Source organism: Corvus cornix, chromosome 3 (genome assembly GCF_000738735.6).
Source record: "Corvus cornix cornix isolate S_Up_H32 chromosome 3, ASM73873v5, whole genome shotgun sequence".
Classification (NCBI taxonomy): domain Eukaryota; kingdom Metazoa; phylum Chordata; class Aves; order Passeriformes; family Corvidae; genus Corvus; species Corvus cornix.
Genome location: NC_047056.1, coordinates 102854392 through 102880145, shown reverse-complemented (window position 1 = coordinate 102880145; position 25754 = coordinate 102854392). Strand labels below are relative to the sequence as shown.

The 25754-nt window shown below is 37.1% G+C and overlaps 1 protein-coding gene across 1 annotated transcript; it reads right to left on the bottom strand.

Annotated features, from left to right (window-relative positions):
- Positions 1–5429: 5429 nt before the first annotated feature.
- Positions 5430–25322, bottom strand: DDX1 (DEAD-box helicase 1). Its single transcript, XM_010393298.3, has 26 exons — positions 25265–25322; positions 23293–23344; positions 22341–22404; positions 21792–21821; positions 21460–21556; positions 19923–19970; positions 19706–19789; positions 18278–18361; positions 17779–17855; positions 16506–16578; positions 16318–16394; positions 15526–15640; positions 14891–15029; positions 13818–13878; positions 12549–12647; positions 11772–11861; positions 10996–11184; positions 9935–9986; positions 9341–9487; positions 8571–8662; positions 7963–8035; positions 7435–7507; positions 7274–7316; positions 6950–7045; positions 6066–6186; positions 5430–5753 (listed from the first exon to the last, which is right to left on the bottom strand). Exons 1-26 carry the CDS (start codon positions 25278–25280, stop codon positions 5623–5625), a joined length of 2223 nt encoding a protein of 740 aa, XP_010391600.2. The 5' UTR covers positions 25281–25322; the 3' UTR covers positions 5430–5622.
- Positions 25323–25754: the final 432 nt, after the last annotated feature.

Genomic DNA, 25754 nt, shown 5'->3' with positions numbered 1-25754 from the left:
AATCTTAGCAGGCAAATACAGAAAAAATAGGTGTATTTATCATATACTAAGAACTACTTAGTTTTAGAAATTTGGACTAAATGCAGTCCCTAGTTAAAAGCACCACCTGGCAACAATGGCTGTTGGCAAAACTCCTAATCAAGGTTTGGGCTGCTGACAGAAAACTACAAATGACTTCAGACTATTTTACAATTTTTAAAGTGAATTTAAATTCTGTTCTCACTGTTTTAGGCCATTAGAAATACCACAAAAGACCAGTTCTTAGAGGTGAATAGACAACCTCTTTATAAAACTTACTTCTTTTTAACCATTTCAGCCAAGCATGGCTTAATTTCTTGTTATAAGGAAGAGCAATGCAAGTTTTGGGTTTTTTTTTTCAAAAAAGGTTAAGACTCAATAAAAACCCCTCAAAACTATTACTGCATTTGGTACAGGGCTAGTTAACACATAACTGAATATGTTGTATACTAACAATTCTCTACTTCGTATTTTGAATCACTTCATTAATAAATACGATTATTTTTCAGTGGAACTGCAATAACAAAAAAAAAAATCACAAAAGTTTTTTAGTAGAATGGAATAGAACAAAGCACATTGCTCAAAACCTAAATAACAGAGTGGCTACTCATAATACTGATATACACCAAAGAGTCACAAATGCCACCTAAAGCAATTTGGATGTAATTTCTATTATTATTTTCTTATCCTACATGATATTCTTCATTACTCATACAATAAATTGAACTAATTCTAACACAATTACAGTGTTTGGTTAAAAGGATGCTGGTTCCCAACAAGGCATCTGTGGAAGGATGGTTTTAATTGATACCATCCAAATCCTCTATGAGTTTTGTGTATTGCAACCATCAACAAAGAGAAGAAAGTTACCACTAGACAATTCCACAACAGTTTAGTGCTATCCAAAGACCAAACTGAAGAGGCAACACAGTTTATGAAATGTAAGTACTATGATGTTTCCATATGAGTAGGAATTTTTAAATTCAACTTTATTTTACACAGAGGATGGTTTGTCTAAATACAAGCTCTTGATGCTGTTTAAATGCTCCAGACTACCTGAATTTTCTGTCCAGCACTGGCAGGTCCAACATAACACCTAGAGAAAGGAGACCTGTAATTTCTGGAGTGGCAAGATTATCCTGTCACCTACAACAGTGTTAGCTCAATGTTAGCTAGAATCTGAATTCCAGCAATCTGTTCTCTATGTATCAAGGTAGCTGTTTGTATTTTTAATTTTTCTGCTAAATATTAAATCCCTTCAGGACAAGAAAATCCCTTCAGAGCAAGAGAAATACTCTGCTATACAGCCTAGGCACTCCAGTCATGGGATACGCTTCACGAATGTACCTTTATGTTCTCTGATAAAAACAATCATTATGAAAAAGACTAATTCATTCACATGCTGAGTATCTTGAAACAGCATTTAACATATTACTGCTGCAAAGTTATTATGACAATTCTTGCCAGTCTTGGCTGACATTCAGCAGATTGCTATGTCTCTTTACCTCAATTCCTCCATCTGTGGCTCTGGACACATTTGTGAGAAACCAAGAGATACAGACAAAAATCACTGCAAGAAGCACAGTGAGTTTTAGACACCTTTTAATAAGAAGTGATAAAGACCCTGCTCATTATTCACTAAATGCATTAGTTACTGCAACAAGTAGCAACTCTGAAAAGTAGCCAACTTTTTGCTTTAAAGCAACTTACGGAAAAAGTATTATTGTTTGGAGGATTCCTTACACAAGGGTTTTGCTTTCCCTCATCCCTTGCATAACTTCATTTTGTCTACAGGCAAGTGTTAGTGTAATTGCAATGACAAAGGGTTTCTCAAAGTGACCCTAGCTATTACACTTTTCCCTACCTACAAACACAGGTGCAGGGCAGAGGATTACACACTCCTTGGTAAAGTTCATCCTTTGAATCTTGCACCCATTTTTCCCTTCTTACACGTATCTAATCTACTCGAGACACAGCTATTTTGCTAACTGGGTTAAGCAGGAGCCCAGCTTACTGCATTATACAGATATTCACATATGGTAGTGACCACAGGCCAATTACCTCTTCAAACAGACCGGGCACGTTTATTTGTATGTGTGATTCCATAAACATGAGAAGACTAGAGTACAAGTCTGTGTTGCCAGCAGCAATTTTGTCTGCTTTCACAGTAGCAAAACAGAACCATACTTAAAGCATAAGAGACCAGCAAAGTCGTCCTGCCTTTGGAGCTTGCTAAAAGGGGGCCCCAGCTCAGCAGTTTGGGCACTGAGTGGCAAACACCATCTGTATCCTTTTCCCTTCCATAAAAGGAACCTTTATGGGAGTGTAAAGGAAAACAAAGAAAGATTACTACAAGTAGTTATAAATGAATAGTTAATCATCCAATAAGAATGTGAGTTCTCTCAAAGACATTGTGCTAAAGCAAATTAGTCAAAAATACAAAGCTATAGAACAAGGGTACTTCAATAAGCAAGTGATAAACTCGAAAAACCAAACAAAAGTATCTCCCTAAGCCAACTTTATAGGTATTATTAAAATATAACTAGGAAAAAAAAAGTTAATGCTAGAACTAATATTTTGTTCATTTTTCTCAGGCTAATCTTGAATTTCCCATATTCCTTCCTTTTGGTCAGAAAAGCTGAAGCCCAGCAAGAGTACCTACACTGGATTTTCTTACATAATTTTAAAGCCAGCAAATTGCAACAAATATTGTCAGGGGCTCTTATGAAAGCCTATTTTTTGGTTCTGTTTTCAGTTTGTGAGCCCTAGAAATCAGCACTAAGAATAAAAATAAACACAGTTTTGACATGTACAGTAGCAAGAATTAGCTTTGTACCTAGACAAGGAACAAGTCCTTTAAAGCAGAAGTTAGTGGATTAACAATCTGAACAGCTCACACGGCATGTTTATTCAAGCTTCGACAAGAAGTCAGGCAGTGAAGCAAGGGCCTTTCATTGTGAGTTTGTGCTCCACACAAACAGCTCTAACAGCTTTAAGTTCTTTTGCTGTTTAGGAGTTTGTTTGTTTCTAGAGAGAAAAAAAAAATAGGGAGAATGTAATTGACCCAGTTGGAAGCAGCAGGCTGGGTAGGAAAGGCCTTTGGCGAGACATGAGCACCACCACGAGGCAGACACCGGCTGCTCAGCGAGCCACGAGCAGCCGAGGCACCCCGGGAACCTCCACCCACCCCGGACCCACGTGCCGAACAGCCCACACGCACATCTACATTTAGGGATACAGACAAAAATCAGTCAACTTGATTTCTACAAGAGAACTTTTTCTTTGCATATCACTTGGAACATTCCCATGGGATGTACAACATCACCTGATGCTGAGAAATTCTTTTTAGGTATCGGTTTACTTTTAACTTCCAGTACAAGAACATCACCATAGCTTCTTGACTGGTATGAAAGCAAGTCAGTGCTTGGTTCAAGAGAGACAGTTAAAGGTTTTAACTGGAATCGTGCTAATCTAACTAGATATGGCTTATCACTTACTAGGTATAAAAAGGCACATTCATTTACAAATAAAAATAACAAGAGGCAGGGAACATCATATCAGGGAAAGTGGTCTGAAATTAATTTGCTGTTTCTTGTTTTCTAAGATTTTTTTTTTTTAAATAGCCTTACTTGCTTTCTGAAAAAATGCAAAGTTTTCCAGTAAGTCCATCTTAGTGGTTTAAGACAGCAGTAACTGGAACATAAAACCCCCAGACCAGATCCCTCGAAACAATTGCTACCTTTTATATGCCATCTTACCTAAACACTTTTCCTAGAGATTACTGATCAGGGCAGTGGGGATTTTCTGCCATTTAGCACAACATACAGTTAAGTTCTTGACATCTCACACAACCTTTAAAGTCTCTCAACCAGAAAGTCCCCCGGTACCTCTTTCATGCTACTGCATTTGAAGGCGTATCAGCAAGACCCTTCTGAAAGCAAGTATACATCAGGTCAGTGTAGTAATTTCAGCTCCAGCACCAAGAAAATACAAATTTTACGTAAGAATTGGCATACCTAGGTTATATTCCTAAAGCAATTTTCATTTTTAGCATCTTTTTTTTTCAGTCCTAAATAGTCACAATTTGTAATTATTCACTGAAGTTTGGATACCCAACAGCAAATCTTAGAAGATATCATCACTTGGAACATGTAGCAAATTTAGAATGTCACATTTAAAAAAAAAAGATCAATGCTTCTAAGCCTTTGATTCCATCTGTCCACCATTTTCCTGTGACTTAAAAATATTTCCCAAGATATATGTCTAAACTAGATGAAACTGGTTTTCATCTCAGCTTCAACTGGCAAACATGAATGATCTGATTCCTTCTGCATCTTAATGATTTTAGGCATTGCAATAAATTAATTTTGATTGACTTGTGGTTGACAGATTTCATTACTCTTGTCTGACAAGACCAATGCAACACATGGTAGAACTTTTGTTCCCAAGTTCTAATGATAAGCATCCCATGTAACCTCCCCTCCCCTCAGGATCTAATAGCATCACATAAATTGCTGTAAATGCAATACTTTGTTTAAATTAATGAGACATCTATGTTTTCTATTACAATCCCTGGGTCTCTCAGTCTGCCCTCTCCAGGTAACACTACAAATAATTATTTGCTCAACCTGATTTTAAATTGATTTTCACTGACTTTTGCACAGCGATGGAACGTTCTGTGAGAAGACAACTTCACAAGGAAGACAAAAGCTTACTTTGGTTTGTGGTTGTCTGGCATTCCCAATGACCTGAGATATTCTGAATGACAATTTGCATGCAAAGTCACTGAAATTTCTAATTATCATTAGAAAAGTCTCTGGAGGAAAAAAAGCTAAAAATAAAAAAAAAGCCACATTTGACTACAGTAGTTTGATCTGAATAAATTCAACCTGTCTGAAAGCACCACAAGAGGCATTAAATACTTCAACCTATACTGCTGCATGAAAAAGCTTTTCCTGCAGTTTTATGAACTGCCTTGGTATTTGCATGGTACTCCCCTATGAATTCAAGAGTATTGTAGAAATCTTTGTACAAGATCCATTTTAGACATTTAAGAAACATTAACTTTGAGAAGTCTGGAACTACAGAATCAAAACGCAATTACCAGCCTAGATGTAGGGGTTTAAGGTAACAAAGAGCTTCAGATACATACTTTAGGTCTGTCTTTTTTCTTATTTAGTCTCTTAAATATAAACAACTGTCTGAATGAACATGAATCTATCTTTAGTCAGTCCAGCATTAAAAATTTACAATACACAAATAGTTAAATAATTTTAAATATAAATAAGTACAAATACATAACTCTCCTCCCAGATTTGCTTAACTACTCTGGTACTTTTAATAAATCAACAAACAGTGAAAAGAATGATTCTGCAAATTAATCTGTTAAGGCAAAAAACCAAACAAAACCATTTCATCTTTAACTTGTTTTATTTTATTAAGAGAGCAGCTAACTCAACAGTGCTGAACACTCTGTTCATCATGCAAGAAGTATACTTAGTTTTAATTACTTTCTAACTACCTCTACTCAGAGACAGTGTGGGATTTTTGTATTTGCAGGGCAGAGCCTTTATTAACTCAAGCCTTCTCCCTACTGTGGCACAATCAGAATGTTCTGAACAGCTGGTTAGGAAGATAGCCAAGATGCAAGAAAGATGTCTGAGCCTCCTTTTCAAGGGCAGCCAGCTCTTGTACTGTAGGTGCCAGAACATCCACATGGCCTTTATACAGTCCACCTGCCAAAAGAGACAATCTAAATTACGTGTTCAAAGCCATTTTTCAGCAGAACTAATAATGCTCAACCACAGTCATTCAGAAAGTTAAAATTAATTACTTTGTTAAAAAAAAGCACAAACCAAAACAGGTATACACATACCCTTCTCACTTGCAACCCACAGGCTGCATGTAACAAATGCAGAAGATAGCAAAGAACTAGCAGCTTTTTATAATCCATTTATCTTATTTATTTATTATTATTCTGTAGTTACACAGGAGACAAGGAAACAGCACTGCATAGCAAGGGAACTTGAGAGTAGGTCATTGCTTACCACCCAGAGCTCTTTTCTGCCCATATGTAACTTTCCCATCAAAATCATCCACCGGTACTTTTATGTCTGGTTCAACTTGGGCAATAGTGCAGTTTAAGTGTTCTTCAATCTCCCCCAGCAACTAAGAGAAAAAAAACCCCAAGAAGTCTTTAAGTACTCTTATGATCCAAGACTAGTCAAACTAGTGTTCTCAACAGTCACATTTGAGTAGTTTGAACAGGGATGGTACACAGAAAACAATTTGGTCACAGATGCTGAAGACTAACACATTTTTATTAGTTCAGACTATATAAGTTCAGTTCCAATTTCAAAATGTTTTTACCCTACCTAGAAGTCTTTATTTCATATGCTACCCCTACTTGTATGAATGAGGCTAATTTATAATAAAGAGCTCATAGTTCAAGCTTATTTTACCCCAGATGATGTATATACCCTTGTTCATTGGAGAAAGGAGGGAAGTACTGCTTTTTAACAAGCATTCAAAGTTGGTATACAAACCCCAATGAAAACCTACTTAAGAGACAAACTATTTCCAGGTTAGAGAAACAACAGTTTTAAGTTACTTACAGTTTTGCAACAAACCATCCAAACAGAAGTGTGTAACTAACATCCTCTAAATCTTAACAGATTTTGATTAAGAAGACTATAGGGAAGCTGAAAGTAAGACTCCAACAGAATTGGCTGTGAATATTAAAATAAGCTTTTATAATTAAACAACTTAAAGAACATATAACTTGAGAAGTTTTTTATTTTTTTTCTTCAAATGGAATCAAAGGTTATAAACACCCTAAGACTAGCTTTGTACTTCAACTACACAGGTGAAACAAGAACTTTATTCCTAAGTCTTTTAGAGGAATTAGGGAACATTTAAGCAAAATGCTTACCTGCATCTCATTGTACCATATGGTACAACCTCCTTCTTCCTTCAGTCTTGTGTTGTAACACCCTTTTCCACGGCTACTGCATACATGATACCAAACCTAGAAATAATGGAGAACAACTTCTAAACTTTGTGAAATAGAGTTTAGGTACATTCATTTTGACTAATTACAGCATGAAAAAGAATTCAGGAATATGTTTAAGATCTCTTTCAATTGAGCACAGACAAATAAACGATATTTCAGTGCAGGATATGAATGTCAGATAGCAGCTGTGGATAGATCTTCAGTGAATAATGTCTGCTCATCTTTGCTTTGGAGTATAATTACCTTTTCTTTCTCTTTTGCCACAAGGGAGATTGCCAAACCCATCCTGAAATATTAGGGGAGAAGGGAGGGAGAAATGTATTTCAGTAACTATTGCCAACTTGTGAAACAATAACAACAACAAAATCAAGAAAACCTGGTGACTGCTCTGAACACACACGTACCTCTCTGCTCTGCCTACTCTCCCAATTCGGTGAACATAGTTCTGTTTTTCATCAGGGAGTGTCACATTGATAACTGTGTAAGACACAATCCATAAAGAACACGAGATTTTTTTTTTTTTAGTATGTGAGCTAAAGTCAAGATCAGACACCTAAAATAAGTATGATTTTGATTGCTGCAAATCCTCTCCTTAGCCTATGTACATACTTTATAGTCTATTACAACAGTTACAGGTGTAACTTGCAATATCTGCAATAAAGCTTTCAGTCTCCAACTGTTTTCTCCCTGATTACTCTTTGGCAAGAATGGAAAACCAAATGAACAATTCCCAAAAATGCAGAATATCAGCAGGTATTTGAGAACTTATGGTGAACAAACAAATTAAATACTGCCTAGTTTAAATCCTTTAATATCTTTATCTTTTAAAATTATGCCATAGGTCACATTTATTTTAACTAGTGGACAGGAGTGCAAATACATTGAAGCTCTAATGCAATTCAACAGCTTAAGTTTAAGGAGTTATGTCTTACCATATGGAACACCGTGAATATCAATTCCTCTAGCAGCAACATCCGTGCAGATCAAGAAACGGACATCTCCTCTCTGCAAAAACAGAGTTGTAATGAAGTGTTGTGCTAAAGCAAAATCCCAGGCAGTGAAACCACAGTCCTCTGCACTTCTTCACCTTGAAGTGGCTCTGTACATTTAAGAACACTTCAAATAAACCCATGAGTAGCTTGGTCAATTTACATCCTTGTTTCTTTCCCCAACAGCATACGGCAAGCAAAAATCAACAAACAGCCTAGCCTAATCAAAACTGAACTGTAATATTTTAGTAACTTTTTTTTTAGAAATCAAGTACTAAAGACTTTAAAAAACAATGTAATTGCTACAGAGTTTAAAGTTAGGTTTTTATTTTAAAATAAGCCTACTATCTTATCAATTCAAACTCACAAAGGTCATTTTGATTACCAGTACAGACTTCCAGCTACAGAAAATGTGCCTCACAATTTCAGGAAGTGGGACATACAGCATTTGACTGCAATTTAATTTAAATGGAGAACTAGGAACACAAATTAACATATGAATTCAGATACTGGGAGGTGAGGAAAAAGCCTTCAAGAATCTGCTGCATCACCTTAAATCTTTCCAGGTTTTGCTTTCTTTCTTGAGGTTTTCTATCACCATGCAGACAGACACATGAGAATTGATGTCCCTTCCTATCCGGACCTGAAAGAGTTTGTATGCATTAATAACATCACACATAAGTTATGATACAGAACCAGAAAAAATTTTCACGGGCAAAAAATTTCCCCCCCCAGGCATTGGTGAGGGGGAAAAATACCCAAGACAAATAGTTAAATACCCTTCCACCCTCCTCCCTGGAGCAGGTCTGTGCAGGCATTTCTCCTTACTCCTTCCTCCTCTAAATTTCCCCATTTCTTCAAGTATCTGCTCTTCACCCTTCTCCACACACATCCCCTTTCACTGTTCCCGTTTTCTTCCACATTTCTCCTTCTGTGTCTCCTTATGTATATATATTTGTATACACATATTTCTTCCCATGTCTCTTGCCCTTACCAGCTATCAATTTTACTAATATATTTCAGCAGAGGCACCATATACTCTTCTCACTGGTTCAAATTTTGGTGCATGATGGGTTTCTATCCATTTCAGAACTGTCTGGAACAGGTACAGGACAGTTCATTGCTTTCTTTCACAAACGGCACCCCTGCAGCTGCCTGCTACCAAACCCTGAACTTTATGCTCAGTCAGTACATAAAAAAACTGAAGCACAATTTTATTTGTGCTGTGTCCTAGTATTGGTGACCTCATCATACAATTTTGGTGTTGAAACAACACGAAGTGAGAAAAGTGAGCAGAGTAAGGTTAACATGAAAGCATTACCTCCGCCCTGTTGGATGAAGTACTGCTCCATATTATCACAGTCTATTTTAGTCCTGCAGAAAATAATGGCTTGGTCCATCTTGTGCTCTTTGATTGCCCGAACAGTGTATTCTCCTTTTAGAATTTTAATAGCTTCAGACCACATTTCTAAATAAAAATAAAGAAGTTATTTCACTCGAACTGTTTAAAAACATGAAGAACCTTTGAACTGCATACCTTTAAAGTTCCCTAGCCTTCCAGTAGACAGTTAAAACTTTTATTGTCAGAGCAAGTAAGGTAAACCTTCAATTTCTACCTCTCCCCTCAATGCTCCCATATTCCAAGGTGATATAATACAGAAAGAACAAAACCACTCAGAAGTTTCAGGTTTTTTATACAGACCAACAAACACTTGTCTACAAATCTGCAAAATATATATTCAAGTTTCTTTCCCACTCCCCAATTACAGAAATACATTTCTCTTAAGGACTATGAGAATATAGAAATAAAATTTTGGGAGGAACATGACTCAAGGCCAGTTAACTACTAAAATTTACCTTTACTTAAAAACATTTGCAAAAATTTCACAAGCTATTTCTTAGTGTTGCTGATTACCTGGAGTGTTAGCGCCAGGTCGTGTATTGTCTTTTGCATGTACTTCATCAGTCTAAGGACAAACACAAAAAAACCCCCCAAGTCGTTACTCCACTCTTCACAGAGAAATACTTAACTCCATTGACTTATAACTAGGAAGAAATCAAAGTTTTAAAGTAATCTTAGCATTCTGTTCATCCACCAGCCAAGTTAATCTGCCTTTAGCTAAAGGAAAGTCTTGAGTTTAAGCCCACAAAACTTATTCATAAAAAAGGGAATTAAAATTATTTATGTAGACACTGGCCAGAAAACACCTTTGAACAAAGTGAAGAATTAAAAAATCCCGAACAAACCCGAATCAAAAGGCATTGTCAAATATGGCTAAATCACAAAGAGTAGTTTCTGATCTTTTTCCCTATGCTAGGCTGAATCAGATATGAACTGTAAACCCAAGAAAAATAAACTCATAGTACCTTTTCATTAAGTCTTAGTAACAACATGTGACAGAGATTCCAGAGACAAAGAGGGGTTAAGAAAACCTAGACTTGTAACTGCATCAGAGTTGCCAAGAACAAAATACGGTCCCAGGTTATTCAGAACCTGAATACTAAAGACCTGAACAACGACCACCTTCTCACATGAATAGGTGTCTGGTGAATGTAGAATTTAGAGTCCCAAATGCAGTCTGACATGAAATCCATTCCTCTAAAAACTGCTCATCTCACATGGGTTCAAGACTGAACTACCTCATAGAATGATCCATCCTGGCAGGTTTATTTCTTCCTGCCCAGTCAGAAAAGAGGTACTAAGTACCACAGACCATTAGCTGAGTGAAAAAGCACAGTGCCACTGTTCTCCGTGCAGATAGTCTGTTTCTCTATTAAGCTCCTCCTCAATCATGTCTGTAACACTGAGCTGTTCAGAAACAGTGTTATGACATCACTGATATGATGCTGACTATCATGGAACAAACCATTTCAGATTAAGCTGTTTCAATAGCCAGCAGAGATCCTTCAACACTAGGTCCCTGTTCTGAAGGTTAAATTAGTAAATATGGACAAATAACCTGAAGTTTTACTTACTCTGATATGATTCTTGCCAAGCCTTTCCCAGAGCTTATCAGCTTTTGGATTTACAGGCACAACTACATGGTGTACAGTTTCAGGGACAGAATCTTCTCCTTTCAAATCAACCCAGGTGGGAAAATGCATGATCTTTTCAGATAGCTTTTTCACATCAAAAGAATGCAGTGTTGCAGAGCACACAATCACCTGAGAAGAAGAGAGTCATATGGATACCACTGAAGTAAGATCCTCCCAGCCCAAAAAGATAGGAATAGAACTGGAAGAATGTTACACAGTTGAATAGCATAACGTAGCATAATGAAGAGTCCCTGACTGGATTTCCTCATCACAGGAACCACTCAGCTGGCAAGAGTCAAGGCAACAAGTAAGTTGCTTAACTATTCTCTTACAAAGACCCCATCATTTAGTAGGAAGAATGCTGAACTATTGAAAGCTGATTAATCAAGATTATTAACATATTAGGAATCATGAAGTATGTAGTCAGTCATGTTTTGATACACATATATAAATAATTCCAATTAAATTCAAAACTGCTGAATGCTAGGCTTCAATATCTGGAATCCGAAAAATACACATTCACAGGCAATTAGTGAACTCACTGAACAAGTGTTAAGTTTTGGACAAGAGCTTTATCAAATTCCAAAAAAGCATGCTCCATGCCAAATAATAGACAACAACTGAAAGCGGAGCACACAACACACAAAAAAATATCCAAGTGAACAAAACAAACAAAGACCACAACAAAAAAAATCCAAACCACAAATATTTTATACCTGAAGTCTCTTTCCATCTGAGGTTATCTGAGGAATCTGACTGTGGATCCTGTTGATGAAATCTGAATAACCTTGGAGGAGAAGGCCATCCTATGTGGGGATGAAATAAAAGAGATGAAGCTGCAAATCTCCCTCATTTCTCAGTCTTTACACTTGAGTTAGATAAGCAATACACTTATAGTCTCAGAACTTCTTGCTTTTAATTAGCTGGACAGGTCAATGCATGGCAGGGATATTATTACTGAGGAGAAAAAACCCAGTAAAAATATGGAGTATTTATAGTGTAGCTGCTGTGCTTCACAAGAAGCTCAGCAGCTACTCCTAGCTAACACCCCAAGGTATTTAATCTTTGTGAATATTCAGTTGTACTACAACAGATCAGAGAGAAGCACTTACTTCACAGCACATTGAGTACAACATTCACTGGCCTCAAGACCTACTAGGTTAACTAACAGTTATATTTTTGTCTTTGTCCTTTGAGTTCCCTGCAGTGACAGGGACAGACTTCAATGCCCTGTAAATATAATTTGAAATATATTTCTCTACCAGAAAAATTCCAAACAGATTTAACAGAGAGGCTATGAGGGCGAGGGGAAAAAAAAAGTAGGTTACTATGGTTACAAACAGTGAGAGGATTAAGGTGGAACAGTGTAGGTATCTAACTGTTCCACTGAACTATCAAATACTATAGAACAATCATGTTTCACTGACTCTTTTTTGCAAATATCATACTGCATTTAAGAACAGAATTTAAGTAGCACTTAGTTCTCTACATACAGCTTCATCCAGAACCAGGAATCTAACTTGAGATAAATTAATCTTCCCCGTTGCAACCAGGTCATCCAGCCTTCCAGGAGTTCCAACAACAATATCCACCTTTGAAATACATAAAGAGTACGAGTTGGTCCTGTAACTAACTAGAGGCATTACAAGTTTTATCTAAGCTTAACACTGTGAGAGAATTATCAGTATAATGCTTTATCCACTATTAATTGTAACTTCATAAAATCCTAGATTAATTTGAGTTGGTGGAATCTCGAGATCATCTGGTCTCCACTCCCACTTTAACATGCCAGTCAAGGACAATTTCCAAGTTACATTAGATAGCTGCCAAGCACAATCTTCAGTACCCTTTTGGAAAGGGATCCTACAACCTCCTGTCTGGGCAACCTGCATTTTGGTTCAACAGGCATTTCATTAGCAGAATCTACCTTAGGGAGGAAGTCTTCCCTTTTTTTGGGAAGTGCTGTGGCCCTTTTTTCCTTCCCTAAATCCCAAGCTCTGTGTAATTTTGTTATTTAAAGCCAACAAACAAATTTGTTTTTAAACGGGGATAAAATAAATTTAACTCTTCTCATGGTGGAAGGATACAAAGTCTATCAAGTATAGAAATAACTTAAGATTTTGCCAGACAAAAGGGTTTACAATCAAGAATTTAGCACTCACATGGAAGTCTAATAATCTTCCAGATCAAGTAGGCTTAGAAGAAAGTTTGTACTTTGGCAGCTAGAACCACTAGAAAATTTATTGATAGTGATGTGTTTTCACTTCTAGAAGGGAGTCTCAAAAAAAAAAAGACTCTGTGACTCTGTTCTCCCTACACTGTCATTGAATCGATTGCACAATCCATGCTGCTGAAGCCAGACCACTTCCTTCTACGTAGGACTGGTCTGTAGTGTAGGTTCACCTTGATAACTGTAGACTATTTTTATTCACAAAAACATGGAACAGAAGTTACTAGGAAAACTGTCTTGTTGGTTAAGGACAAATGGTAAACAGTTAAACCTTTATTTTAAGATTTTCTGGAGTATTCAGGCTTCAACAGAATTTGACTAAGTACTGTAAGCACTTGTATTGACATCGAAGTAAAGGAACAACTACTAGACTGCTGCAACATGAGCTTGTAATAATAATAATAAAAAATGTTAAAAAGAAAATGTGCAGTCAATAACATGAGTTACAAGAAGCACCATTACTATTCTCTAGCAACATCATGAGTTATTTGGAACCCAAACTATTAAATCATATGAAAAAAATACAACTTACGCCTTGTTCCAGTACAGAGAGTTGATCTCTTGCAGCAACTCCACCAATAATCAGCAGTTCCCTAAAATTACATTAATATATTTGACATTTACCCATTTATTATATTCAGAAGGTATATTAAATATCTGTCTGAAGACTCATTCTTTTATTGATAGCTGACAATTAATAGCTCTGAACAGTAACTTTAAGAATAATGGAAAAAAATCAATTTTGAAATTCATCCCTTCATATGTAGTGTACTGTATTTCAATTCAAGTGAAAACTTTGTGTCCAAGCTGTATTTGAATGTGATTACTTCATTGCTATTGTATTAATCACATCAGCACCTTAACCAATTTAATCTTACAAAAAATGTTAAAAATCTCAAGAATTATGTAACTTAGTTTAATAAAGTTTCCTGTGTTCTTGAAAGTTAGAAATGCAAATAACAGTAAATGAAATGCATCTTCCACTGTAGCTTGCCTATTCCCATTGCTTAGTCCTCAGCAATTCTAGTAAATGCACTCTTGTAAACAGACTGCAGTTTAGAATAGGGAAATGTTTAAGTTTTAGAAGTACAGTCAATAGAGAGACAACTTTAAACCAAAGAAACTTGTAGATGATTCATTTTTGAGAATTTTATCTCCATGGTAATTTGTCTTGTAGATAATAGACACTATATAACTATTTGATGGAGATGAAAAACAATGAGGGGGCAGAGGGAGATGGGGACATAGGAAAATGTTTAGGAAAGAAGGGCATTAAGCAGATGATGTTCTTAGTCAAGAAAAGCATGTGAAGTATCATACTAGTTATCACTGATAAGTGAAAAAAAAACCCCCTACCCACTGAATTTGCCTTTGAGAAAAAGGCAGTCCACAGATAAAACACACCAACCCCCCCTGCAAAAACCCTTAAGTGGTCTAACTGTAGTTGCGAAGTCAAAAGGTCGGTTGGTAGCAGATTATTACTGATACTATTATCAGCAACACCGCAGATTATGATTCACTTAGCTACAAAGTGGAACTCCCCCATCTCCCTGTGAAGTTACATCCATGGAAAATACCATAAATGCAACTAACATACACTATTACCTTAATTTGGGATTATCAACATATTTTTTGAACTGCTTCACATTGTTCAAAGTTTGTTCTGCCAGCTCTCTTGAAGGTTCTACAATCAATGCTTTTGGAGCATTTGGAAGGTTCTGTGCTTGAACCACTTGCGCGCTTCCTAAGTGGGGAAAAAAAAAAAAAAAATCACCATTAATACAAACTACATTCCTATTCTGAGATCTTTTACTGGAAACAAATTTGTATTTTCTATTAGTAATTAAAACCTCATAATTTGAAATGCTCCATTAAAAGGTGATGTGACTGCTCTCTCAATTATGAATAACTTCAGAATAATGTTCAAAAATTACAAGTGGGTGTACTGGTCATGCAGGATTATCCATTCTATTCCTGAACATAAAGATCCACATTTATTTTTATAATAACACTGTTGGAAAACTGAGATGGACTTCTTTTATCTGATGCATTTCTAAATTTGAAATATTGAAGATTGTTGGTGGTTTAAGATTAAGAAAATCTGGTGTACTTTAAAAGAAGTATCAATATGTCTTTATTACTGCTATGTTCAAGACCTTTCTGATAGCAACTAAAGGGATCAAAAGATGCTCTGTAACACAACCTGAATACAGAAACAAGAGAAGTTTGTAAAATCTAACCTGCATGTTGTGATTTTACAACACTACCCTCAGGAGCCTTGCAAAGACCAATATAGCCATCTTTTGGTGGAAACTTGAAATCTTCTTCACCAAAATTGAATTTCAATTCAGCATTCTAGGTTTCAAGAAAATTGTGTCATACAAACAGATTCAAGGGACCACATAAAAGGAGAAACAATTCAACAATGAAAAAAACAGACAGAGATGAGGAAGGTCTTTTCTTCTCCCATCTTACACATTCCTCTTCCCCAAGTTACCACTGAAACCTTGCTGGAACTTAAAACCAACCAAACATGCAGAAAAAAGCTAACAAAAAGCCAAAGCACTTTTTCTGAACTTGTACATTTCTCTAACCACTGAAATGTTTTGCTAAAATCTTTACTGCTTGAGATAGACTCAAAAAGTAACTCAGAAAGACGTAGTACTACACTACAGTAATGTTAAAGTTCAGAACAAATGAAACATGAAATCTGACTTTCAAGCTATTTGCTTACATCAGTTGCGTAACAGTATATCAAAGTTTAATGGCACCGTTATTAGGAATTAGTTATCCATGCTATTCTACCTTTAAATTCAAGATTAAAATTTGAATTTAAACATCTAGCTTAAATGGTAGTGAAAGCTAACACACACATTATTCCTTCAGTAGTGAATACTGGTAAACCAAAGAAAACTGACTTTACACGTACACCTGCAGTAACTAAGTCGCTATGCAAATTTTATACTTAAGTAGCTCATTAACAAACCCAGAAAAATTATAATCATCTTGGACATCTGTAATATTCCTGTTACCTTCAGTACACAAGCTGCAAAAAGTGCCTGGTTCCTTATATGTGGTGGGATTTCAAATGCAAGGCCAAGGTCCTTCCCTGAAAGTAGGATTAGTCGTCAGACTCTCCAAGTCTGTGCATTCCTCTCCCTCCCTCCCTCCCAAGTGAAAGCATCCAAATAAAATTCCAAATAAAGAGAATAAAACTTACCATTTTTGGAAAATTTTATTTGCCCTTTTTCTGTGTCTAGATAGCACCCAATTGTATCATGCATAGTGAATTCCTGCAAAAGAAAAAACGTTTGTGAAGCTTAAGACTTAGTGCTTGTACTCTGTCAGCTTTTAGTTTTCCAGCCTCTCCCTACTAAATGCTGACTCTTGAAAGAAGCAAGTTCAATTTATTTCAGTAAGACCAGTAAACAGAAAGCGTATTTTTATTTGATTACAAATCTTCAGTAAACCGCCCAATTGATCTTAGATATTCAACATTTATTGCTGCTTTAAATTTAAACACAATGACAATGATACATTTAAGTATCATTTACCTGGAAGTATTCTGCATTATGGAAAAGCACATTAGCCATGTATTTATTAGCCAACGTAAATCTAAGCATAGAGCACCAAACGTGGCATCAGAAACTTGTATTTTGACTATAAAAAAAGACTAGCTCTTCAAGATGCTGCTGTGTGCATGTTATGTATACTCACATGCTTTATTTAATTATCTTGAGATCTTTTAAAGGTATTCAATAACATCTATATATTACAGTGCTTCTAATCAACAGCTCAAGAGTTACTATTAAACAAGCTACAATAGTCATAAAAGTTGCAAGTTTTATGGCATTGAATCATTACCACAAAAAGACTTGAGTTTCTGCTGTAACACCCATATTTATATAAATTATGTTTAAACATCTGAATTCCACTGGTACACTAGGCAAAAACCACCACTGATATTCCCAGCAGACACCATAAAAGTGCACAGTAAGGTAATGGCAAACCCAACTCAATAGCTAGAATAGTGCACCCTGTTTTATTAGCATTCAATAACACATTTTGACAGATTACAGAGTTGTGCAATTACTTCTATTTTAACTTCTAGTAAGCAGAATACAATGCCCTCACTTGGACATTCACTCAGGCATACAGATGGGTTGAATTGTTCAAGCTAAAACTGAAGTAAGTCAAGACAAATCTCAAGAGGTCAGTTAACTTTTAACCTGTAACACACAGCAAAATTTTAACTTCTAAATAAGAGTCAATCTAATTGCAGTCTAACCACAATCATGTCTCAAGCTTGTAACTGCTTCTGTCAAATCTCTTAATAAGCTTTTATCCGAAAATACTTCAATGTTTCACTGTCCTTTTGCCCAGTGAACCTTCCTCAGAAGTGGACACTATTTCAAAGGACAGTTGATTGTAACAGCACAAGACTAACATGCAAAATTTTAATAGTATTTCTATCAAATGCAATTTAAGCTTACCTCACCATAGCTGTCAAATTGCTTGTTGTGAGATTTCTTACCAGTGCCACCAAAGCCAAAGCCAAATTTATCAGTGCCTGAAGACAAGACAGTAGGCTTTTATTTTTTGGTTGATAGGTTATGCTTTTCCCTCTTTGTATCAGTAACTGAAATTGCTAACATTAACGCGTAAACAAATAATACACAGTGCTAATTACAGACTTCTGACCTGGATGTATACCAAACTAGTACTTTTGCAGCCATAGATTTATTGATTTTACTAGTCTCCATGCACCTTCATTAAAAAAAATGACATAAAAGGCAGAAAATCACAGAAGACAAGAAAACACTGCCACCTCAAAAGATTTCCCCTTACAGGAAGTAAAATACAAGAAGTTTTCAACTCTCTGATATTGGGATCCTTCCCAAGGAGTCCATTCTCTGCAATATTAGAACACGACTGCAGCCATACCATGTGAATATAAAAACGACCCTATAGGTTCTTTAGAAGGAAACTCACCCAGATCTAGTGAAGCCTGCATAGTTGACCAACCAACTCTGCACAAGCCTTGGTCATGACAGGAAACTTCATAATAGTACTTCCCTTTAAAAGAAAAAGAAAGGATCTAATACAACACCCAAATTCACTAAACTGGTTCAGTCTTGCTACTTCTAAGCCCATACAAATCTAACATTCCCAGTCCTGCTGAAAGTGTTATAAAATCCCCTACTGTGTTTGTGTGAGAAGGTTGTGTGTGTACCTATGTATGAAATGAAGAAAAGCAGGCAAAAGAGACAAAGTACACACTAAGAGGTAGTGTGTGAAAGGCTCCAAAGGAGTGATAAGAGAGAAGAGTGGTCCTACTGAATCTACAGGAACGATAAACTCAGGACACAAGGTTCTGCAGAATCAGTACCAGACCACCAGCATACCCCAGCATCAACAACTGGTTGTGCCACCTGAAGCACATCCAGCTGGCTGTGATGTACACACAGACTACAGAATTATCTGCACACCCTGTGAAAGGAGACTGTTTAGGGTCTTTCTGAACACACACCTAGAACCACTGGAGTATCAGGATGACTGCTTCTGAGTCAAGTGTTAGGGTTGGCTTCTCAACTATTGCTGCAACCACAGAACCATAAAATTTTTGAATGCACACATCTGTGTGAAGCGAGTAAGCAACTCAAAGTACTGTGTATATAACTATTCCCTAATAAAAATGCATTCTGATGAATATTAGTTACAACTTTTCCTCCTTCAACACAAGTCTCCTAATGATGCCTAAAGATATTCAGCTTTTAATGTATTCTCCGTGTACTTGTAGCTTTCTGGACTGTTAAATGTCTAGGTATAACTTCTCGTACTTTTCCAGCTTTCTTTCCCACAGTGAACAAACTCTTCTCAATGCATTCTTAAAATTTTGTTTACTCTTGCCTGTTAAGTTTACCAAGGACATTTTATTTTGTATCATGTATCACAGCTATAATAAAGGTAGTGTTAGAGGACCAGGGTGGAGGTTTCCAGTGGGGGAGAACCCTGGCAGGGAGATTACCTAACCAACTGCTTTCTAACTGGACAATACTGGCTGGATATTCTAACTGCCCAATCTTCTAAAATGGTATGAATCTAATCTGGGACATGGTTTTCTCCATACTGTGGATCTGAAAGCTTTCAAGTGAAGGTTGGCTTTTCTATTATCATTTTAATGGGGTTTTTTTGGGAAGGTTTCATTTCCAGGCATCACTATCAGGGAAAAGGTAATTTACAACACAAGGAGAACAAAACAGAGGTATTTTCATTTCAAAGTCTTAAGCTAGCAGTAAATTTGGTCAGATGGATAGAAAGTTTTTAATGCAGTCATCTACATTAACAATGGCTGAAAAGCAGGCATTTCAGCTGAAACTTTTCTGGAAGAGTATTCAAAACACATCATTTTACATGTACCTTTAGTCACTCCTCTAGTTGCTCTGCATCCATGCCATTCTTTTATCTCTCTGCTTTGACAACACAAACCATCCGATCCAATTGCTAAAAATTACAAGACAATTTTAGTTAAATAAACTGCCTAACTGCTTTGAAAAGAAAATTTCATGCATGCTTTCCTCTACTTTATTCTTGTTTACCAAGCAAATGTTTTCAAGTGAACAGCAGAACAACTCACCAAAAGCTGATCCTCTGTCATAGGGGTTCATTTGCCATTTATTGAGCACTAAGTTTGAAAGACAGCAACAGAAAAACCATTAAATCAACAAAGCAAGCCTGGAAAACTCAAATTAGAAGTTCACATTTTTTCTACAGTGTTTGGCTTAATTTTCTGGGGAAACAGTTTCGTTCCAATGAAATTCATATGAATTCAAAATGAAGGCCTACAATTTGAAGGAGGAGCACATATGCTTAATGCAAAGGAATTCTATGGAAGTTTAGATTATTCCATTAAGGAGAACACAGATTAAGTTACTTAAAAATGCAACTGAAACCAATGAAGATTTTAGTAAAATAAGGCAGTTCCACACAACCAGTATCAAATTCAGCTAGAAAATATCCAAAACTACATTAAGAACAACAAATTTGAAATGCATTATTTGCCATTTCTGTTCCAAGCTTACATTAAGATATTTTTCAGGCTATGAGCTAAAATGTCATTACTAATGAGCTAAGATACATGCACATAAAATTTCTGACTTCGTTTTTCATATGCCTAACAACATGCTGTAATAAAATCTATACATGATTTAAAGAAAAAAAAAACAGATGTAAATTCAATTAGGTTTACTGAGTATATTTGTGTATCCATATTACATTCTCTCAAGCAGGATTTTATGGTTTGTTTTTTTTTTTTTTACTGTCACCAGTGCAGCAGTAGTTGCAATGATGACAGTTTCTATAACATCTTCAGAGTGCTGTTTATACAGATACTGTTCACTTACATAAAACCCAATCTATCAATACCACAGACTGGACATGATTATTGGCTTTACAGTTGCAAGCTTAATTAAATAGACACTCAAATACTGTGAGTGTATTATCACGGTTACAACCCATTCTGTATAGCTGAGTTCTGGCCCTGTGCATTTCCTGCTCAATTCAATGTTTACTAGAATAAACCTGTAACAACTCAAGATGTTGTTATCCAATTCCAAACCTAGGCAGGTGCCAAAAGGAACACAACAGCTCTACTCAGCACAGCAGAATTGAATTATCCTACACTGTTACCCCAGCTGCACAAAAATACGCTCGAGCCTAGAAGAGCTTTCTGCTCAAGCTCACTTAAGAAGCCCAAACCAACTCCACGGTGTCATAGCTGGTCTCACCTATTCCTGCAACAGGAAGATGTTTTTTAACTCCTTCTTTTAAGATGGACACCACCACCACCACTTCACATCTTGCAAGGCACTAACCTAGCATGGGTTTCAGAAGAACACTGAAAACCAAGGTGTGGATCAGCCAGCCTCAAATTGAAAATTTGAGCATTACTAAGAGTCTGCAGTCCAATACACACCAGTTCTTTCCATTATTCCACCAGTAAATTTATATTCACTGCTTAATGAAGTGCTGAATGATGATATTCTATTTACATTATCCCAAATTATGGAAAAAATACTTATCTAATGGCAGGTTAACTTTACTTTGAAAGGTTACAAAATCAACATGAGTTAGCACAGCTTCAAATTTGAGGAGTGTGACATATAAAAACTTACCTCCCCCTCCAGTTTTAATTGTGGCTTTTCCTTTCTTGCCTTCCATTTGGTCTTTCAGCGTTTCATAAACAATCTGGATAACTGGAATGCTGAAAGCCTAAAATGAAAAGCTACTTTCATTCCACAAGTTATACACTTACTTCCAGCCTTGTTTTGGGGTGCAATACCCAGGGCCAGAAACACTGAAATACATTCCTAAATACATGTTGGTAAAGACTATTACCAACAATGCCTTAAACACATATACACATACTCTCTGCATATGTGCATACACACCACCTCTCACCACTTACAGACTTTTACTTTCTACTCATTTAAATTTGATTACTTACACCAGTTTTTCCACTTCCAGTTTCAGCAGCCTATAGGATGAAAAACATAAGAGTTTAACCAGGACTTTAAGAACTGTCCTAGAATTCTATTTTGATAAATCAAGTTTATTTTTTAGGAAGTATTATTTCGGTTTATGAAATCAAGAACATCTATCCATAGATCTAATGATGATGAACAAAGCATACTAATCTGATACTTTCCAGGTTATTGACACTGCAGCATTGGCTTAGGCAGTATCAGCCATGTTCCCTATATTTTGGCATTTGCAGCCAAAAGCAAAGTAAGTAAGATCAGACAGCCCTCGCTCATGAGGCAGTGCCTGTCAAGAAGTCAAAAAATGAAGCCTAATACCCCCAGATTTCATCTGCAAGAACAGCTGGAAACACACCAGGAACCCAAACAGGCTTTTTAGCTGAAGAACTTTCTGCTGAAGTAGGACAGAAGAGCTAATCTAACTGTGGACCCACATGGAAAGAACAAAATTGACCATACAAACAACAATTAAAAGGCACAGGATTTCTATGAGTAGGGCTATCCTGCATACATACCATAAGCACATCACCACCTCCCAGGATCAGTGGGATGGATTCTGCTTGGATATCTGTAGGGAGACTAGAGGAAAGAACACATTAACACAAGGTAATATTCTACATCAGCAGAAAAAGAAATTTTTACTTATACAGAAATTCATAGAAACCATGGTCATCTGCAAGATAAAGCAGGTAACTGCTATTCCTCCTAGCTTGCAGCAGATTCAGCAGCACCTTGATAAGAGAATTACATGTCACATCACTATGCCAAACCATAAAAGAGACATATTAACTATATATTCCTTGTCTTCCTTTCTTCAAGTGAATTTTTTCTTAAAGCCACTTATGCAGCCCCCATTTAAAAGATTGCTGTTCAAAACTGGAAAAGGAAGTGAAGATAACTAAATGCAACCAGCATTTTCAGATAATCACAGCTAATTAATACCATTCATATTAGAAGAACTACATCCATTAAGTTTGTCCATATTGACAACATTCTGAATGACAATTCAAAACAAACTCTGAAGTAAAAAAAATTTGGCCAAACAAGTAACCAAACACAAGAATAAGAACATTTTTAGAAGACTGACACACAAGCATTAAGTTTGAAAAACACAATTACAGACCACAGTCTGCAAAACATGTACTGAACTAGCATCAACTATGTGACAGTATTTCATCCAATAACCCCATGATACATAATAAATAAACCAGAGGGACAGAGCCTTTTGTCAAATAAAAGAATTGAAGCATAAGAAGTCATGCTCTGCTTGTCCAAGTTCAAATGTTACCACTGCAGTCACAATTTGAATTCTTCAGTCTTTCACACTAAAGAGAAGTGCATGAGATGCAGTGACAGTTAAAGGAAAATACACTTTCACTTTGCTTTAATGTGACAGCAGAGGTGCTTTAAGAAGCATGTCATACATTGCTGAAAGGCAAATTAAGAGCTTGCCACACTCCTACTTACAGCCAGTCCATCTCCTCCACTGCTTGAGCTATCTCAGGCATAACACCCATTTCTGTAAGACAAGGCACAAATGATCAAGCAGTGTTATTTACCTCAACGCAGCCCAAAAGATTACCAAGTGTCAACACTTCCAGCTACAGACAAAACCATGGAAAACTAATTTTTTTGGCAACAGCATGTGCAGCCTGCACTACAGCACCCACTGACAGAAAAGAAACATTATCCCCTCCTCACAGGCAGCTTTGAGGATTGTTCTCATGTACAGCAGAGTAACTCAGGCATGCACAGGGGCAGGTACAGACATAGCAGCAAAGCAAACACACTGGGAACAGAGCACCATTTCAAGGGCAAGGTACTTATCTTTGCACATTTACAGAAACTGCCTATGCAGACAACAGGAAAGACTTCACTAATCACAAATGTCCCAATTCTCTCTACAGTTGAGATGCAAACAATAGAAAACACCTGTATCCTGTAAAGACTCTAGTTCACTAAATCTTGCCTTAGACACTTACAGAATGTACATAAGATGACAATGCCTTGATTTTGGTAAAGTTATTAATTACATCCATCTTTGAAAGTTTTTTTCCTTGGATACCACTTCTGGCAAACTCCTATCAAGTGGCTGTACCTCAGACACAAGTTAAATATGGAGAAACATGTTTGTATGTTGATAAACAAATCCTCTGTATTTAAAAAGGAAAACAAAAGAAGCCTGCAGCTATACAACAAGGACAAGAGGAAAATAAATCCTAAGCAACCAAAATGATGGTAGCATACCATCAAAATAACAACTTATCTGTTGGTCATCTCTTTGGGTACATATGGTTACTCTAAATCAATTCCTTTAACTATAAATATGCACCTTTCTAAGCAGAGGTTTTACACACTCTGCACTGCCACATGCTGGGTTTCAGACACAGCATGCACATGGACTGAGCTGGGCTGGCACAGATGGATGTGTGCAGCCAAAAGTTAATCTTCCATTTGCTATGATACAAATAATAATAAACATGTTTTGTCATGTGATTTCAGGAAGCTTTAATATTTTCAAGTGCTGGCCTGCACTCCTACAAAAGCAGGCAATTGACATAAGCAAAAAAGTGTTGCCCATAGTAATCAAAATCAATTCCTACTGATTTCAAGTTGGAAACAGATCCATACATAATTTTTCTCCAATACTCCCAACTCACACAGCTTAATTCAATATAAAGTACAAGGATTTAATCAAATAATGACACTATGATATTTTCCTCAACTACATCCAAATTAATCCTGCTGTGTAGCATCCAAACTGATCTCTAGATCTCAGGAAGAAGACTCAGCATTTCCCCCTCATGATAAAACGTAAGAAGTTCAGTTAAAAAAAAAACAAATTAAAAGCCCCATATACATTAACGTTAAAACTTTACAGAACCGTGACCTTAGCTGACTGCCTACTTGTAAAAATATCTGCATGGGACAGGGGACATAAGGAAGGATGTTTCCTCATCTAACAGTAAACTCTGGAATTACAGTTTACTATTACATACCCACAGTTTATATAGTACATATAGTTTGCTAAGCCGCATCGCCCAGCGGAACTTCTCATATAAAATCCATTTATGCAGTTCACTGGAACACAGAAAATAGTCGTGATAAACCTCCTGTTACTGAAACTAATGAGCATGAGGAACGAGCCTAACTTCTAAGCAGCCCCTTTGCTGAATCCACATATGCAATAAAACCTGCAAAATCATTCCGATAACCACTTGTCACAGCCTGCAGAAGCCCGAGGACACGGGGAGAGGCACATACATCCCCCGCAGGCCTCGCAACCTCCAGCTTGATACATGGTCAGCCACACACTACCGCGGGCCGGCTGGGAGGGCCCGAAGAGCATCCCCCCGGTGCCGCAGGAAGCCCGAGGGCCAGCGGGCAGAGGCGAGAAGCTCCCTTAGGGCCGACACCCCGCGGTCCCCGCGCCACGTACCCGAGAACGCCGCCATCTTCGCCCGGAGAGCACCGCGAACGGCGCAGGCGCAGGCCGCCGCTTTATGGGGCCGGGTGGGCGCAGGAGCCGCCGCTTTATGGGGCCGGGTGGGCGCAGGAGCCACCGCGGCGCGCGTTCCGCCCCGGCCCGCATGCGGTGAGCCGAGGTACTCCCACACACGGACCGCAAACGCACCGAGGGGGGATTTTAAACGCAGGCTAATAGGGGTACGTTATTCTCCAGTTTTTACAGAAGTTTACCCAAGTTCTGGGATAACTTCTAGTGATATTAAACGCAAGAATCTTCGGTGTTTTGTAAAAACAAGATTAGATTGCAAGTGCAGAAATGCAGCTTCTACAGCAACATCACGATGGTGCATTTGTCTGCTAAATGGAAGGCACAGTATAAACTATTGCCTACTGTCTTCCACTGTGAAGCACAGCTTCAATCTCTCCTAAGGCAGCATGAGACAGACACACATCTGGTTCAA

Excerpts from the sequence above, each read along its gene's own strand:
- DDX1 (XM_010393298.3), bottom strand. Across the intron at positions 17,856-18,277 it reads GCAGGCTTCACTAGATCTGG|GCACTGATAAATTTGGCTTT; the intron begins GTGAGTTTCCTT and ends TCTTGTCTTCAG. Across the intron at positions 9,987-10,995 it reads TTGGCAAGAATCATATCAGA|ACTGATGAAGTACATGCAAA; the intron begins GTAAGTAAAACT and ends GTTTGTCCTTAG.